At 39.8% G+C, this 13,876-nt stretch overlaps 1 protein-coding gene across 2 annotated transcripts in view; it reads right to left on the bottom strand.

Annotated features, from left to right (window-relative positions):
- Positions 1-6,792: 6,792 nt before the first annotated feature.
- Positions 6,793-13,876, bottom strand: part of LIPI (lipase I) — a 37,779-nt gene continuing 30,695 nt past the window's right edge. For both annotated transcript variants that reach the window (XM_066241281.1, XM_066241280.1), the window contains 2 exons: positions 13,057-13,233; positions 6,793-6,932 (listed from right to left, as the gene is read on the bottom strand). In XM_066241281.1, coding sequence (XP_066097378.1) covers positions 6,845-6,932; positions 13,057-13,233 — 265 coding nt within the window. In that variant the 3' untranslated portion in view covers positions 6,793-6,844. The remainder of the gene's footprint in view (positions 6,933-13,056; positions 13,234-13,876) is intronic.

Raw genomic sequence — 13,876 nt, 5'->3', positions numbered from 1 at the left:
CTGTCTGACTGCCTCCTCGTTTCCAACTTCAGAAAAATACTAAATACAATAAATAAATAAATAAATAAATATCATTTTAGTTTTCAAAGTGTGGTTCTAAGACAGGGGTCCCCAAACTTTTTACACAGGGGGCCAGTTCACTGTCCCTCAGACTGTTGGAGGGCCAGACTATAAAAAGAATATGAACAAATCCCTATGCACACTGCACATACCTTATTTTAAAGTAAAAAAAAAACACAACAAAAGTAGTACTGTACGTGAGCTATGCTGTGCTTTGCGGCGCTGCCACATACAGTACTCCAGGAGCATAGGATGCAGATACATCCTGTGCTCCTCACTGACCACCAATGAAAGAGGTGCCCCTTCCGGAAGTGCGGCGGGGGCCAGATAAATGGCCTCAGGGGGCCGCATGCGGCCTGTGGGCTGTAGTTTGGGGACCCTTGTTCTAAGAGCACTTATATCTAATACAGAAAAATATTTGTTAAAATTGCAGATTCCTAGGTCCTACTCTCAAAGCAGCTGAACCTGGGACTCAGGAAAATGAATTTTTAACAAGCTCCTCAGGTAATTCTTTATATGCATTACATTTTGAGAACCACTATTTGAGAATGGGCCTGAAACATAATAGATCCAGTGGTGAGATTCAAATAATTTAACAACTGGTTCCCTGCCCTAAAGATCGTTTTAAGTATAAAAAAACAATATACCAAAAGGTAGTTTATTATTTCATGCATTTAATACCTAAGTAAGAACAATAAAAGAGGTACACAAAACTAAATTATCTATGAGTTTTAAAATATTAATGAAAAAAATATTAAATAATACCTGACAAAAAACAATAAAACTGTTATTTAAGATATTTCCAGCCTGACCAGGCAGTGGCGCAGTGGATAGAGCGTCGGACTGGGATGTGGAGGTCACAGGTTCGAGACCCCTGAGGTTGCCATCTTGAGCGTGGGCTCATCTGGTTTGAGCAAGACTCACCAGCTTGAGCCCAAAGTCGCTGGCTGGCTTGAGCAAGGGGTCACTCAGTCTGCTGTAGTCCCCGGGTCAAGGCACATATGAGAAATCAATCAATGAACAACTAAGGAACCGCAATGAAGAATTGATGTTTCTTGTCTCTCTCCCTTCCTGTCTGTCTGTCCCTATCTGTCCCTCTCTCTGACTCTCTGTCTCTGCCACTCTCTCTGTCTCTGCACACACACAAAAACAGATATTTCCATGTCGCTTCTTGATTGGCGTCTTCATTTGCAATTGTTTTCACCTATGGATGGAATGAACATTACTATGGGCGCTTAGAATACAATGTTCCACAGATGAACATACAAAAAGAGTAAGGAAAGTAAATTTGTGATTTCCACACTGGGCGGCTGACCTTAGAGAGAACCCTGATGACAAGTGCCATTTTAACAACTAGTTTGCCAAACTCTACAAAAACTTAGGTTTCAGTTCTGCTGAACCGGGTGAGAACCAGCTGAATCCCACCAAATAGATCCTTCAGAAATGTCGACTTTCCTCTGCTGAGGAAAAGCAGTAAGAATATGTGAAAACTTGATTTAAAAAAATGCATTTAGGCCCTGGCTGGTTGGCTCAGCGGTAGAGCGTCGGCCTAGCGTGCGGAGGACCTGGGTTCGATTCCCAGCCAGGGCACACAGGAGAAGCGCCCATTTGCTTCTCCACCCCTCTGCCGCGCCTTCCTCTCTGTCTCTCTCTTCCCCTCCCGCAGCCAAGGCTCCATTGGAGCAAAGTTTCCCCGGGGCGCTGAGGATGGCTCTGTGGCCTCTGCCTCAGGCGCTAGAGTGGCTCTGGTCGCAACATGGCGACGCCCAGGATGGGCAGAGCATCGCCCCCTGGTGGGCAGAGCGTCGCCCCATGGTGGGCGTGCCGGGTGGATCCCGGTGGGGCGCATGCGGGAGTCTGTCTGTCTCTCCCTGTTTCCAGCTTCAGAAAAAATGCAAAAAAAAAAAAATGCATTTAAATTGCTTTGACTTCATCAACCAACATTACTAAAATAACCAAAAACTGAAGAAAAAAAAAATCAATGTTAACATTAGGGAGCTCATTTAATTAACCACAGTACCTCCATATGATAAAACATATGCTTTCATTAAAACAATATTTTAAGCCGTGGAACAGTGGATGGAGCATTGGACTAGGACGAGAGGACCCAGGTTCGAAACTCCCAGGTTGCCAGCTTGAACGTGGGCTATGAGACAGGACCCCATGGTGGCTGGCTTGAAGCCCAAGGTCGCTGGCTTGAGCACAAGGTCACTGGCTTGAGCAAGGGGTCACTCACTCTGCTGTAGTCCCTCATCCCCGTCAAGGCACATATGAGAAAGCAATCAATGAACAACTAAGGTGCCACAACGAAGAATTGATGCTTTTCATTTCTCTCCCTTCCTGTCTGTCTGTCACTATCTCTCTCTCTGTCTCTGTCACAAAAAAATGAAATAAAAAATAAAACCTTAACTACATGGAAAAGTGCTCATAATAGCTAAGTGGCAAAAAAAAAAAAAATATAGAAATGTACATATACTAGAATCCCAATTATGTTATATATATTATTTTTGTGTGATGTGCGTATCTTTTATGTATAAAATGCCAGAAAATCAGATCATTGGCAGTTGTTTCTTAACTACAGAATTAAGGAAATTATGTTTTATCTGAATCTTCTAAAATGGGGTTTTATGATCATAAACTTTTTTTTCAGGCAAAATGACTACATAATTTTCCTTTAAAAGGGGATTATACCTTTCAGTTACATAAATTTGGCAGCAATTCATTCAAATAACCTTCAAAAAAATCTGTTCTAAAGAGGCCCCAACAAGCCCAAATCTCAAAGAAAAATCTCAGAAGCTATCAATAACTTTCAATGCCAAAGAATTCTGTGGTCTCTGTTTTAAATTACTATTCCAAAGCTCCTCCCCCTAAGCGTTTTATTTCAAAGGCTTGGAGTGAGGCCAGGGAATCCATATTTTCAATAGGAACACAGGTTAGTTTGAGAAACCATTGTTCACTGATGGCTTTAAAACACAGAAGAAAAACACCACTGATTTGCTTTGAATGTTCCCACTCTGAATAAAAGATCTTTAAAGAGATAGTTCTAAATCACTTGCATGCATCTCTGGGAAAGCACACAGTAAATAACGCTCAGTTTAATGTAGATACCAAATGGCATATACCACATGGCTAGCATGGGCTTCCTCACATGTAATGAAAAACAAGGAAAGATAAACTGTTTCAAACAGCATATAAAATATAATAACAGAGCTGGTTATACACCCCCCCCCCAAGATCATGTGGTCAAACAGTTGAATACTTCTCTTCAACAGATAATTTTGATCTGATCAAAGCATGGATCATGAAAGTTTTTGCAATGTCATGGGGTTCAAAGGCCAACTCTGCTCGAGAAGACAAAATTCCAGAAAGATAAATTATGGTCCAGTACAGCGTTATCTCCTCCCCTCCACATTCCAGCACTCCTGCCCAGCCCGGGGAGGGGGGCCTAAATAGCCCTCCATCGAGCCCAGTTCCTCAATCTGGACCCTAAATCCTATTGATCTCTACTCAAGATTCCTTGACTTTCTTGCATTTTAAATATATTTTCTTTTCTTTAAATATTGAGAAATTTAAAAATTCTATAACAAAAAGCTCTCCTCAACCCTCAAATTATAATCATCTTTCTCCTTTTCATCATCAAAGGCTGGAGAGGTCTCCCTGTGCCCTGGCCGCCTCCTGCGTCCTCATTCCTCACCCACTCTTGAACACTTCAACCCAGCAAGCCCACCCGGTTGATACCTGCCGTCCCAAGGCTACCAACCCAAAGGCTTTTTCTCAATCCCAGTCCTCCTGAACTTTCCCCCCTTCAAACCTCCGTTTAGCCCTTGTCTAATGATAGACCAAACAAACATTAACAGACAGCCATGGACAGACACCGGATGGATGCAAAGCCTGACCAAGGGCAGGTGTCTCCCAAGTACTTCATTTTTTAAATTTTATTTTTCAATTACACTTGAAATTCAATTTTATATTATAGCAGTTTCAGTTGTACAATACAGTAGTTAGACATTTATATAACTTACAAGTGATTCCTCTCCACACATTTATTACAATGTTGTGGACTACATTCCCTATGCTGTTCATTACATCCTCGTGACTATTTTCTAAATGCTAATTTGTATGAAGCACTTTAAAATCCAGGTGGCTCTCACAACTCCGCCCCTGCCGCCCGGGGCTGGCTGGCATCAACTGGCCCTGTGCTGGTAGAAAAACCCTGGGGAAAAAGGCTCCAGTGGAGAAAGGGCATTTTCCACGTTTATGCGTTGCTGGGAGAGAGGAGCTGGGGACCACCCTCGTGGATGGGGAGGGGACGGGGCCCTGTTCCTTTTTCTACCCGGCAGAAAAAACGGGAAATGCAGACACACCAGAGAGACCGCATGCACACAAGAGGGAGCAGGTGACCACAGGGCACGAGGGGCCACCTGAAGTCAGGGAAGAGGCTCCGCAGCGCCCAAGCCTACTGACACCTTGGTCTTGCGCATAAAGCCTCCAGAACACGAGACAAATGTTTTGTTGTTTAGGCTCCTGTGTATGGTATTTAGTTAAGGCAGCCCCAGAAATTCCTCCTAAAAAAGGTGAAATTCAAAAGCGCAGAGCCAGACGAGTCGGACTCAGTTGGCAAACTGGTTTAGAAACATACATTTTAGAAAAGGTGGTGGGGGGGAGGGGGATTTGGCGGCTGGAGGCAGAAATAAAGGGCTTGGAATCATTCAGACATCAGTGAGAGAGGCGGAAGCCAGGGCCACCGGGAATAAACAAGTAAATAGAAAAATGGCAAGGACATTTAGATGATTCCTTTGAATGTAACAATATTTGTAAATATAGCTACTCACATGTATGGAACTGTAGGAAGCACATATTACAGGGGTTAAAAACAGGGATACATCTTTATCCAATCATCTGTTGAAGGGCTTTTTGGTTGTTCCCATATCTTAGCCACCGTGAACAATGCTGTGATGAACATGGGGCTGCATGTGTCTTTACGTATCAGTATTTTTTTAGTTTTGGGGGTATATTCCCAGTAGAGGGATTGCTGGGTCATATGGTAGTTCTATTCTTAATTTTTTGAGGACCCATCATACTTTCTTCCATAGTGGTTGTACTAATTTACTTTCCCACCAACAGTGAATGAGGGTCCCTTTTTCTCCACAGCCTCTCCAACATTTGTTATTACCTGTCTTGTTGATAATAGCTAATCTTGGTTACCTAGGGAAGGGGAGGGGAGGAGAGGGAGGAGGTGGGGGGAGGGGAGGGCATTAAGAAAACCAAATAAAAGGTGACAGAGGACAATTTAACTTTGGGTGATGGATATACAACATAATCAAATGTCAAAATGATCTGGAGATGTTTTCTCTGAATCTATGTATACTCTAATTGATCAATGTCACCCCATTAAAATTGTCTAAATAAAATTTTTAAAAAAACAGGGACACAAGAGCAAGACTTTTTAGATTCATTTCTGGTTTTGTGCATGATTTGGCATAAGTCAGTGAGCGTTTCTGTCTCTCAGTTTCTTAATCAGTGAAGATAACACGGCCAACCTCATAGGGTTTTTGGAATGATTAAGTATGTATATTTTATTGCTTCACTTGAAGTGATAAAATATTCCAATTTTTGTGAACAGTGTAAATAAAAATACAGTGATTTATGAGTTCGCTATTATGGTTTTCATCATCATTATTATTATAGGCAAACATTAGTCAAAATATTGAATCAATCTACATAAAAATTCTTAGGTGACTGAAATGTTGTAGGTAAATTTAGTCAGTCACCATAACAGCATTAGTAGAAGTGGACCCAAGACTTGACCTCAAGTATTATGGACTGTTAGCTTATTGTGCTCTGTAGGAAAATATCTTTTCTTTTTTTTTTTTTTTTTTTTTCTTTCCATTTTTCTGAAGCTGGAAACAGGGAGAGACAGTCAGACAGACTCCCGCATGCGCCCGACCGGGATCCACCCGGCATGCCCACCAGGGGCGACGCTCTGCCCACCAGGGGGCGATGCTCTGCCCATCCTGGGCGTCGCCATATTGCGACCAGAGCCACTCTAGCGCCTGAGGCAGAGGCCACAGAGCCATCCCCAGCGCCCGGGCCATCTTTGCTCCAATGGAGCCTCGGCTGCGGGGGGGGGGGGGGGGGGGGGGGGGAAGAGAGAGACAGAGAGGAAAGCGTGGCGGAGGGGTGGAGAAGCAAATGGGCGCTTCTCCTGTGTGCCCTGGCCGGGAATCGAACCCGGGTCCTCCGCACGCTAGGCCAACGCTCTACCGCTGAGCCAACCGGCCAGGGCAGGAAAATATCTTTATTTACAAAGCATTACAAAAATGCTACATAGATCACTAAACAGAAGGTGTATTTATTTTTATAAGATTTATATTAATGCCAGTAACTTCTCCAAGAGATGAATTTACAATGCAAAACATTCATTTATTTTACCAGTGTGGTCTGAGAAGTAGAGAATGTTGAGACAGTATATTGAAGAAACAATTTTTTCTTTTTTCCTCAAAGATATATTATCTATTAATGATAAGTAATTAAAGGAAACATTCAATGGTAAACTGTTGGTTGAAGAAATCAGAAAGAAACAGCTTACAGAATACATTCAGAATGCTTTGCCATATGCACTTTTTAAATTTTCTGTATTTTTTTTTTATTCTTAAAATTTTATTTAGGAAGTAGAAATATCTGAATCTTTTCTTTTGAACAACGCATTTTAAAAGAAATACATTCCCATGAACAATTTCTTTAAGTCACAAACAAGATGTTACAATTGATGGAAGACGGCATGTTATATTTCCCCTCGTGTGCAGGTGCATGGTTTCAGAAACATTCCCTCACTTTCTTTAAGTACAAAATCATACATGCAAACTGGTGGTCTGTGAGAGAAAGAGGGGAAAATAACTATTAGTAAAACAACAGAGTTTCTGTTCTTGTCGTAAATATTAGAATGTTTGGTGCCTATAAATAACTAGTTCTCTAAATGCAGTAGTTGGAACAAACCTATATGACAGTTTCCACTCACTCATGGCGCTGTGCTGGAATGAAGTAAACACAATGTTTACGAGAAAAAACAACAACTTTGTGCTTCAACTTCTTTGCTGCTTCACTGGAATAGTGACAATGTACAGGAGATATTGTTGGATACCGAAATGCCTGAGACCTGCACTTAACGCAGAGAGAGGCTAAGCTACCTCTTCCACCGTTGGTAGTGACCATGGAAGAGCTGGGCTGAACTGCGTGAACAAATGTTGCCAAAATGACTTAATCAATTCTCTTCGCCACCTTCTAAAATGAATATAATTATGCGTAGAATACAGCAACATCTTAAAAGTAGTCAAAGTAAAAAAAAAAAAAAAAAACCCCAAAACTGTTAATCTAGAATTCATAACCAGATAATTTATCTTTTCGCATGAAGGCATCAGAAAGCTTTTTCAGACACTGGTGTCTGAGAAAATTCACAACCAGCAGATGCACACTATAAAAAAATTTTAAAGGAACTCCTTTAGTCAAAAGATAAAATTATACTACAGGAAAATATGCATCTACATACGGTATAGAAGTTCACCAGAAATGGTAACTAAGTGGATAAATACATAAATTTTCCTATTTTTTTATAATCTCTTTAATAGCTGGACCCTTTAAAAAATAATGCATTGTACTGTGGCATTTTAAGCATATACATATATATACAATTAAGATGTACGCTAACAACAAAATAAAAGCTAGAATGGAAGAAATGGAATTGTATTACTATAGAGATTTTATGTTATATGTTAAGTGGAAAAATTCACTTGAAGATACACTGTGATAAATGAAAGATTATTACATAAATTCCAAATAAAATAATTTAAAATAATTTTTAAAAAGTTATAGATAATTAGCCCACAAAAGAGATTAAATGGAAGCATAATATTACCTAATTTATACAAAACAAAGCAGACAATGAGAAAAATAGAAACAAAGAACAGATGGAACAAATCTAAAACAAAAGAGCAAGATGGTAAATTTAAACCCAACCATATTCATGATCACATTAAATTAAAAGATGTAAGTACCCTAATAGATGGCAGAAGTCATCAACATAATTTGCCATTTGAGAAATACAAATTAAAAACACAAGGAGATACCTCAGTATACTTTTCAGAATAGTGAAAATAAAAACAAAACAAACAGCAGAACTGGTGAAGGTGAGGCTTTGGTGCAGGAGCACAGTGCAATTCTGACAAGTGCCAGAGACTGCAAACTGTCCCACATCTCAAAACAACAGTCTGTCAGTTTTTATAAAGTTAAACATACATTTACGATATGACCCAGCAATTTTATTGATAGGTATTTATCAAAGAGATACAACACTTTTGTTCACATAAAAATCTGCATGCAAAGGCCCTGGCCGGTTGGCTCAGTGGTAGAGTATAGGCCCAGCACGTGGAAGTCCCAGGTTCCCAGCCAGGACACACAGGAGAAGCACCCACCCTTCACCCTCTCCTTTCTTTCTCTCTCCCCCTCCTGCAGCCAAGGCTCCATGGGAGCAAAGTTGGCCTGGGCACTGAGGATGGCTCCATGGCCTCCATCTCAGGCACTAGAATGTCTCTGGCCACAAAGGAGCAACACCTCTGATGGGCAGAGCATTGCCCCCTCATGGGCATGCCGGGTGGATCCCAGTCAGGCACATGCAGGAGTCTGTCTCTCTGCCTCTCCGCTTCTCACTTCGGAAAAATACAAAAAAAAAAAAAAAAATCTGCATGCAAATATTTATGTTGGCTCTAGTCAGACACAGATAGCAAAAACTGTGAACAAACCATATGTGCTCCAAATGGAGAATTAATAAACTAATCCAGTAACCATACATAGAATCCTATTCATCTGTAACATTCCATTGATACAAGGGACAACATGGATACATTTCCAATGTATGAAGCTAAGTGAGAAAAGCCCTACTGAAAAGGCTGCATACTGTATGATTCCATTGATATGATGTTTGGGAAAAGGCAGGTGTGCCAGGTAGTGAGAGTGAGGAAAGAGGTTGAGCACAGAGGAGCAGCACAAAGCAGTTTCTGTGATCAATGGGAATGTTCTGAATCTTGATTGTGGGGGTGATTACACGGCTCCGTGAATTTATCAAAACTCATTGAACAGTGTGCCTAAAAGAGTATGTGTTACTGTTAAGTTTTTTAAGGTAGTTTTACTCCAACTTTTCTTAGACAATAATACCAGGACACCTCTATGGTGAATGTCCCTCTCAGTCCCTAGATTTAAAGGCCCTGCTCTTGGCCCTGGCTTGTTGGCTCAGTGGTAGAGCATCGACCTGGCATGCAGGAGTCCCGGGTTTGATTCCCAGCCAGGGCACACAGGAGAAGCGCCCATATGCTTCTCCACCCCTCCCCCTCTCCTTCCTCTCTGTCTCTCTCTTCCCCTCTCTCAGCCAAGGCTCCATTGGAGCAAAGTTGGCCCCGGCGCTGAGGATGGCTCCATGGCCTCTGCCTCAGGCACTAAAATGGCTCTGGTTGCAACAAAGCGGTGCCCCAGATGGGCAGAGCATCGCCCCCTGGTGGGCATGCCGGGTGGATCCCGGTCGGGCGCATGCAGGAATCTGTCTGACTGCCTCCCCGTTTCCAGCTTCAGAAAAATACAAAAAAAAAAAAAAAAATTTAAAGGCCCTGCTCTTCTGGAAAAATCTAGAAGAGAGTTATGTCATAGTCTCTGTCACAGTTTGTTACGGAGATAATTACTGCCTGAGTGATTACACAGTTGAATCTGGAGCATAAGGCCTCACATTTTTATAACTCACATCCCCAACAATTTGGCAGTACTAATTTTCATTAGTTACACATTATCTGTATGGACAGATCTAAATAGGAAAATCGACTAATTGGTTATGACAATTATCTGGGTAATTATACTTAAAACATGCATTTTTATCCAAACAGCTGTTAGCATCTCCAGCCAGTAGAAAAGTTAAGAGTATTGCTTAACATCCACAATGTATTTTCATTTTTTCTCCTGAGTAGAAAATAACTGTACCTACATTTTATATATTTAGTAAATTTTTATAGTCTATCCACTATTTAGATTTCTCATAAAAATTAAAATGAAATGCATGCTTACTTTTTGTTCAGTAACATATCTCTATGACTTCACCTATTTCTTACTTAACTAAGGAAAAAGTTGTATATGATGTCTCTCTGTTTACAATATAAATGACAGTGGTCACATATGCCTGCCTTTCCTCTCCCCTTATAAGAAGTCACCTAAAACAGAGATGCACAGAGAAACACTGGCTGTCTGAGGCTCACGCACATTCTGCATCAAGGCGTGAACATCATGTGGTGAGGTGGAAGATGTGAAAATGTTCTTTCTCCCTGATATTTCTTCTGTGGATACAAAGCAAGGACTCCGTTCAAAGTTCTGTTAATTGTCTATGCATAGCCAGTGTGTATGATAAGCAAACACTGGGGAAAATGAAGTATCCAACAATAAAGGAAAAACTAAGGTGAATACTCCACAAAAGATGATAGCCATTTATGGTTAGACAGAGAAAATTACTTGTAAGCAGATCCATGATGTCTCCAAGCTTCAAGTACATGATGGCCATACTGTCATCTCTATGAATAGTAATCCTTGAAGCTATTGCAGTGAAAAAGCCGCACGAGGCTACAAAGATTTAAACAGTAAGGAAGGTATCTAGCCCTGCCTTTGCCCACATACACATAGGGTGGATTATCCGTGGTTCATTTTGCCGTTCATGTGCACAGAACTAAACTTATCTCTCATTTTAAGCTTCTAGCTAAATTTCATCAATGGCTATATTTTATATACTCATAACATACCTAATACTGTGGTACCTTGACATATGAACAGACCAACATACGAATTTTTTAAGATATGAGCTGCAACTTGGTCTGTATTTTTGTTCAAGATCCAAGAAAAATTCCGAGATACGAGTCGTGCTTCGGGAAGCTGCCGCTAGTTGATATGTTGGCGCACGGGTCCAGTATCAGCAGTTTGATAGACGAGTTGACTAATTTATGAGCTCAGTTACAGAACAAATTAAATTTGTATCTCAAGGTACCACCGTATTTACATTTTTTAAATTTCTAGGCTACATGGTTTGTCTGCAGTTTTTTCAAACTGTCAAAAATCTTTAAAAACGTTTCCAATATATTTATTTTTTCAATAATCTATGTGTAAGTGGACACATGTTATTCAAACCTTTAGTTCTTCAAACATGACCCCTTAACCACTTCCCCTAATATACTTTGTCAAGGAATCATGTTGCTAATATTCTTAACTAAAAATATCCATATATTTTTATATTTTTGTATTTCAATCAAAGAAAAAGGACAGTAAAATTATCCCAAGATTTTTGTATTATGACATCTTATTGACTTTTGAATGACTATTCTTATACAAAGTTACAAAATAACTTACACTTCAACAAATTTTCCCATCTCTTCTATTAATATAAATGTCATCTAAATTAATATTATTTTTATAATTTTTATTCTCCAAAATTCTTATTTCTAAGTTCAACATTCATCAAAAGGCAACGAGGAAATTAAATATATTAATAGAGAAACAAAGAGAAATAAAGATGAAGTGTTGCAATCAACTAAAGATGGAGATTTCTAGCAATCCACAAACACATCAGTACTGGAGCTTAGTTGATGCTCACAGTCCTGTGGGAACAACTCACATATTCAAACTGACAGATTAACTCGTTAAGGATCTCTTAGTGGCTCTTAGTGCTTTCACAGGGGTGCTTTGCGGACATGGATTCAGCCATGGTGAACATATACATCAGTACCATGAGGACAAAGATAGTGGGAAAACCTCTTTGGTTGTGAAGATATGAAACCAAGAAAAATATATTAAATAAGCTTAGAAAAATACAGATAAAGTCTACTGTCTTTTAAAAATAGTACCCATGCAGTAATGATGGAGTCACAATTTTTGGAACGGAGATCTCTATGATGTTACTGACAAACCAAGACCGGTAACTGTTAGTAGGGTGAGATTCTCTTCATGGTGTTATTGTGTACGTGCTAGATAGAGTCTCACCCTTGTCAGTGTATTCTTGAGGTTGAATATCCAGTGATCTGTAGAATCTTAGATACAGCAGATGAAAATGGATATTTTTCTCTTCTCAGATAAAAAGTAATAAAGTTACATAATAGAAGAGATCATTGAAAATTATGATGATTTGTAGCATATATAACCATATGTCTCGTTATAGAGTTTTCAGCCATTGGACTTCATTTAAAAGACTGCATAAAAGGACCCTAAACTACTCTGTCACTATGTATGTATATATAAGAAATTATTGATAAACTTCTAAGACAGACATTTGTCTTACCTTTTTCATTTTTGTTGTGTCTCATGATATAACTGCATGTGTGTTCCTTGCTTGGGTAATGTGATTTCAAATGAGTATCATCCCAGTTAAAAACAAAATGTATTTTCTACCTTTTAGATATTCTAATGAAATATAATTTGAAATATACAATAAACAGATACTTGAGTACATGAATACTGAAACCATTTTTAGCAAATCAATATTCTCCAGTTTAAGGCCCTGGCCAGTTGGCTCAGTGGTAGAGCGTCGGCCTGGCGTGCGGAAATCCCAGGTTCGATTCCTGGCCAGGGCACACAGGAGAGGCGCCCATCTGCTTCTCCACCCCTCCCCCTTTCCTTCCTCTCTGTCTCTCTCTTCCCTTCCCGCAGCCGATGCTCCATTGGAGCAAAAGATGGCCTGGGTGCTGGGGATGGCTCCTTCGCCTCTGCCCCAGGTGCTAGAGTGGCTCTGGTCGCGACAGAGCGACGCCCAGGAGGGGCAGAGCATCCTGGTGGGCAGAGCGTCGCCCCCTGGTGGGCGTGCCGGGTGGATCCCGGTCGGGTGCATACGGGAGTCTGTCTGACTGCCTCCCCGTTTCCAGCTTCAGAAAAAAAAAAAAATTCTCCAGTTTAAAAGATTATACATAAATCAAAACTTAATTCTCTTACCTTTCTGGATACGTAAGTGATTTTAACATGAGACGCTGGATACTATACTGGCACGTAGAACATTGTTGACTGGAGCTCTGACGATAACCCAAACAAATGCTTGAAATGTTTACAACATCATTTAAAAACTGAGCAAGGATCTTGACTTCTTGAAGTTTATAAAATGACTTATTCTGTCTAAACAGAAAATTTGACATACTCAGCATATTAGTAATTTGAAATAGAATTGAACTCTAAAGTCAATATAATATTAATAAATGAGAATAGAGACCAATGTCATAGAAAAAGGCCAAACAATAAATGTTAAAGTATTTATTAAAATAATTTAAAGAGTGGTTTAAAACAAAATGAAGTACTATTTGTATCTCCGTACACAATATTATGGGAATACTTTTTGGGAAAGATGTCGGACATCTTATCTTTCTATGTATTTAGACTGTTCATTTGGCTAAAATTAGAGAAATCATTTATGCTTATTTTTTTAAACCCTTGACAAATATTACAGTTCCTTGAATAAACTGAGTACTCAAATAATAACCCTTTGTTAGTCTGTGTCAATTTATAAGATATTTATGAGTTAAAGGAATTATTATAGAGGACTGAGATTCAAAGGAAAAAATAAATTTAGTGTTTGTAAGTACAGTGACCTGAGCATTGACAATGTACCCAGAACTGCAATACAGCTTTACACATTTGATCTCATTTAATGACCTCCACAACTCCTTTTATCAGGTACTATTAGTATTACCATCTTACAGATGAGAAGACTGAGTATCAGAGCATACAAGTGCCTCTCTCAGCCAGTGAATGCAAAGCTAGA

The sequence above is a fragment of the Saccopteryx bilineata genome, chromosome 8 (genome assembly GCF_036850765.1).
Source record: "Saccopteryx bilineata isolate mSacBil1 chromosome 8, mSacBil1_pri_phased_curated, whole genome shotgun sequence".
Taxonomy (NCBI): domain Eukaryota; kingdom Metazoa; phylum Chordata; class Mammalia; order Chiroptera; family Emballonuridae; genus Saccopteryx; species Saccopteryx bilineata.
The sequence above is the reverse complement of the archived record's forward strand: the minus strand, read 5'-3'. Positions and strand labels throughout refer to the sequence as shown.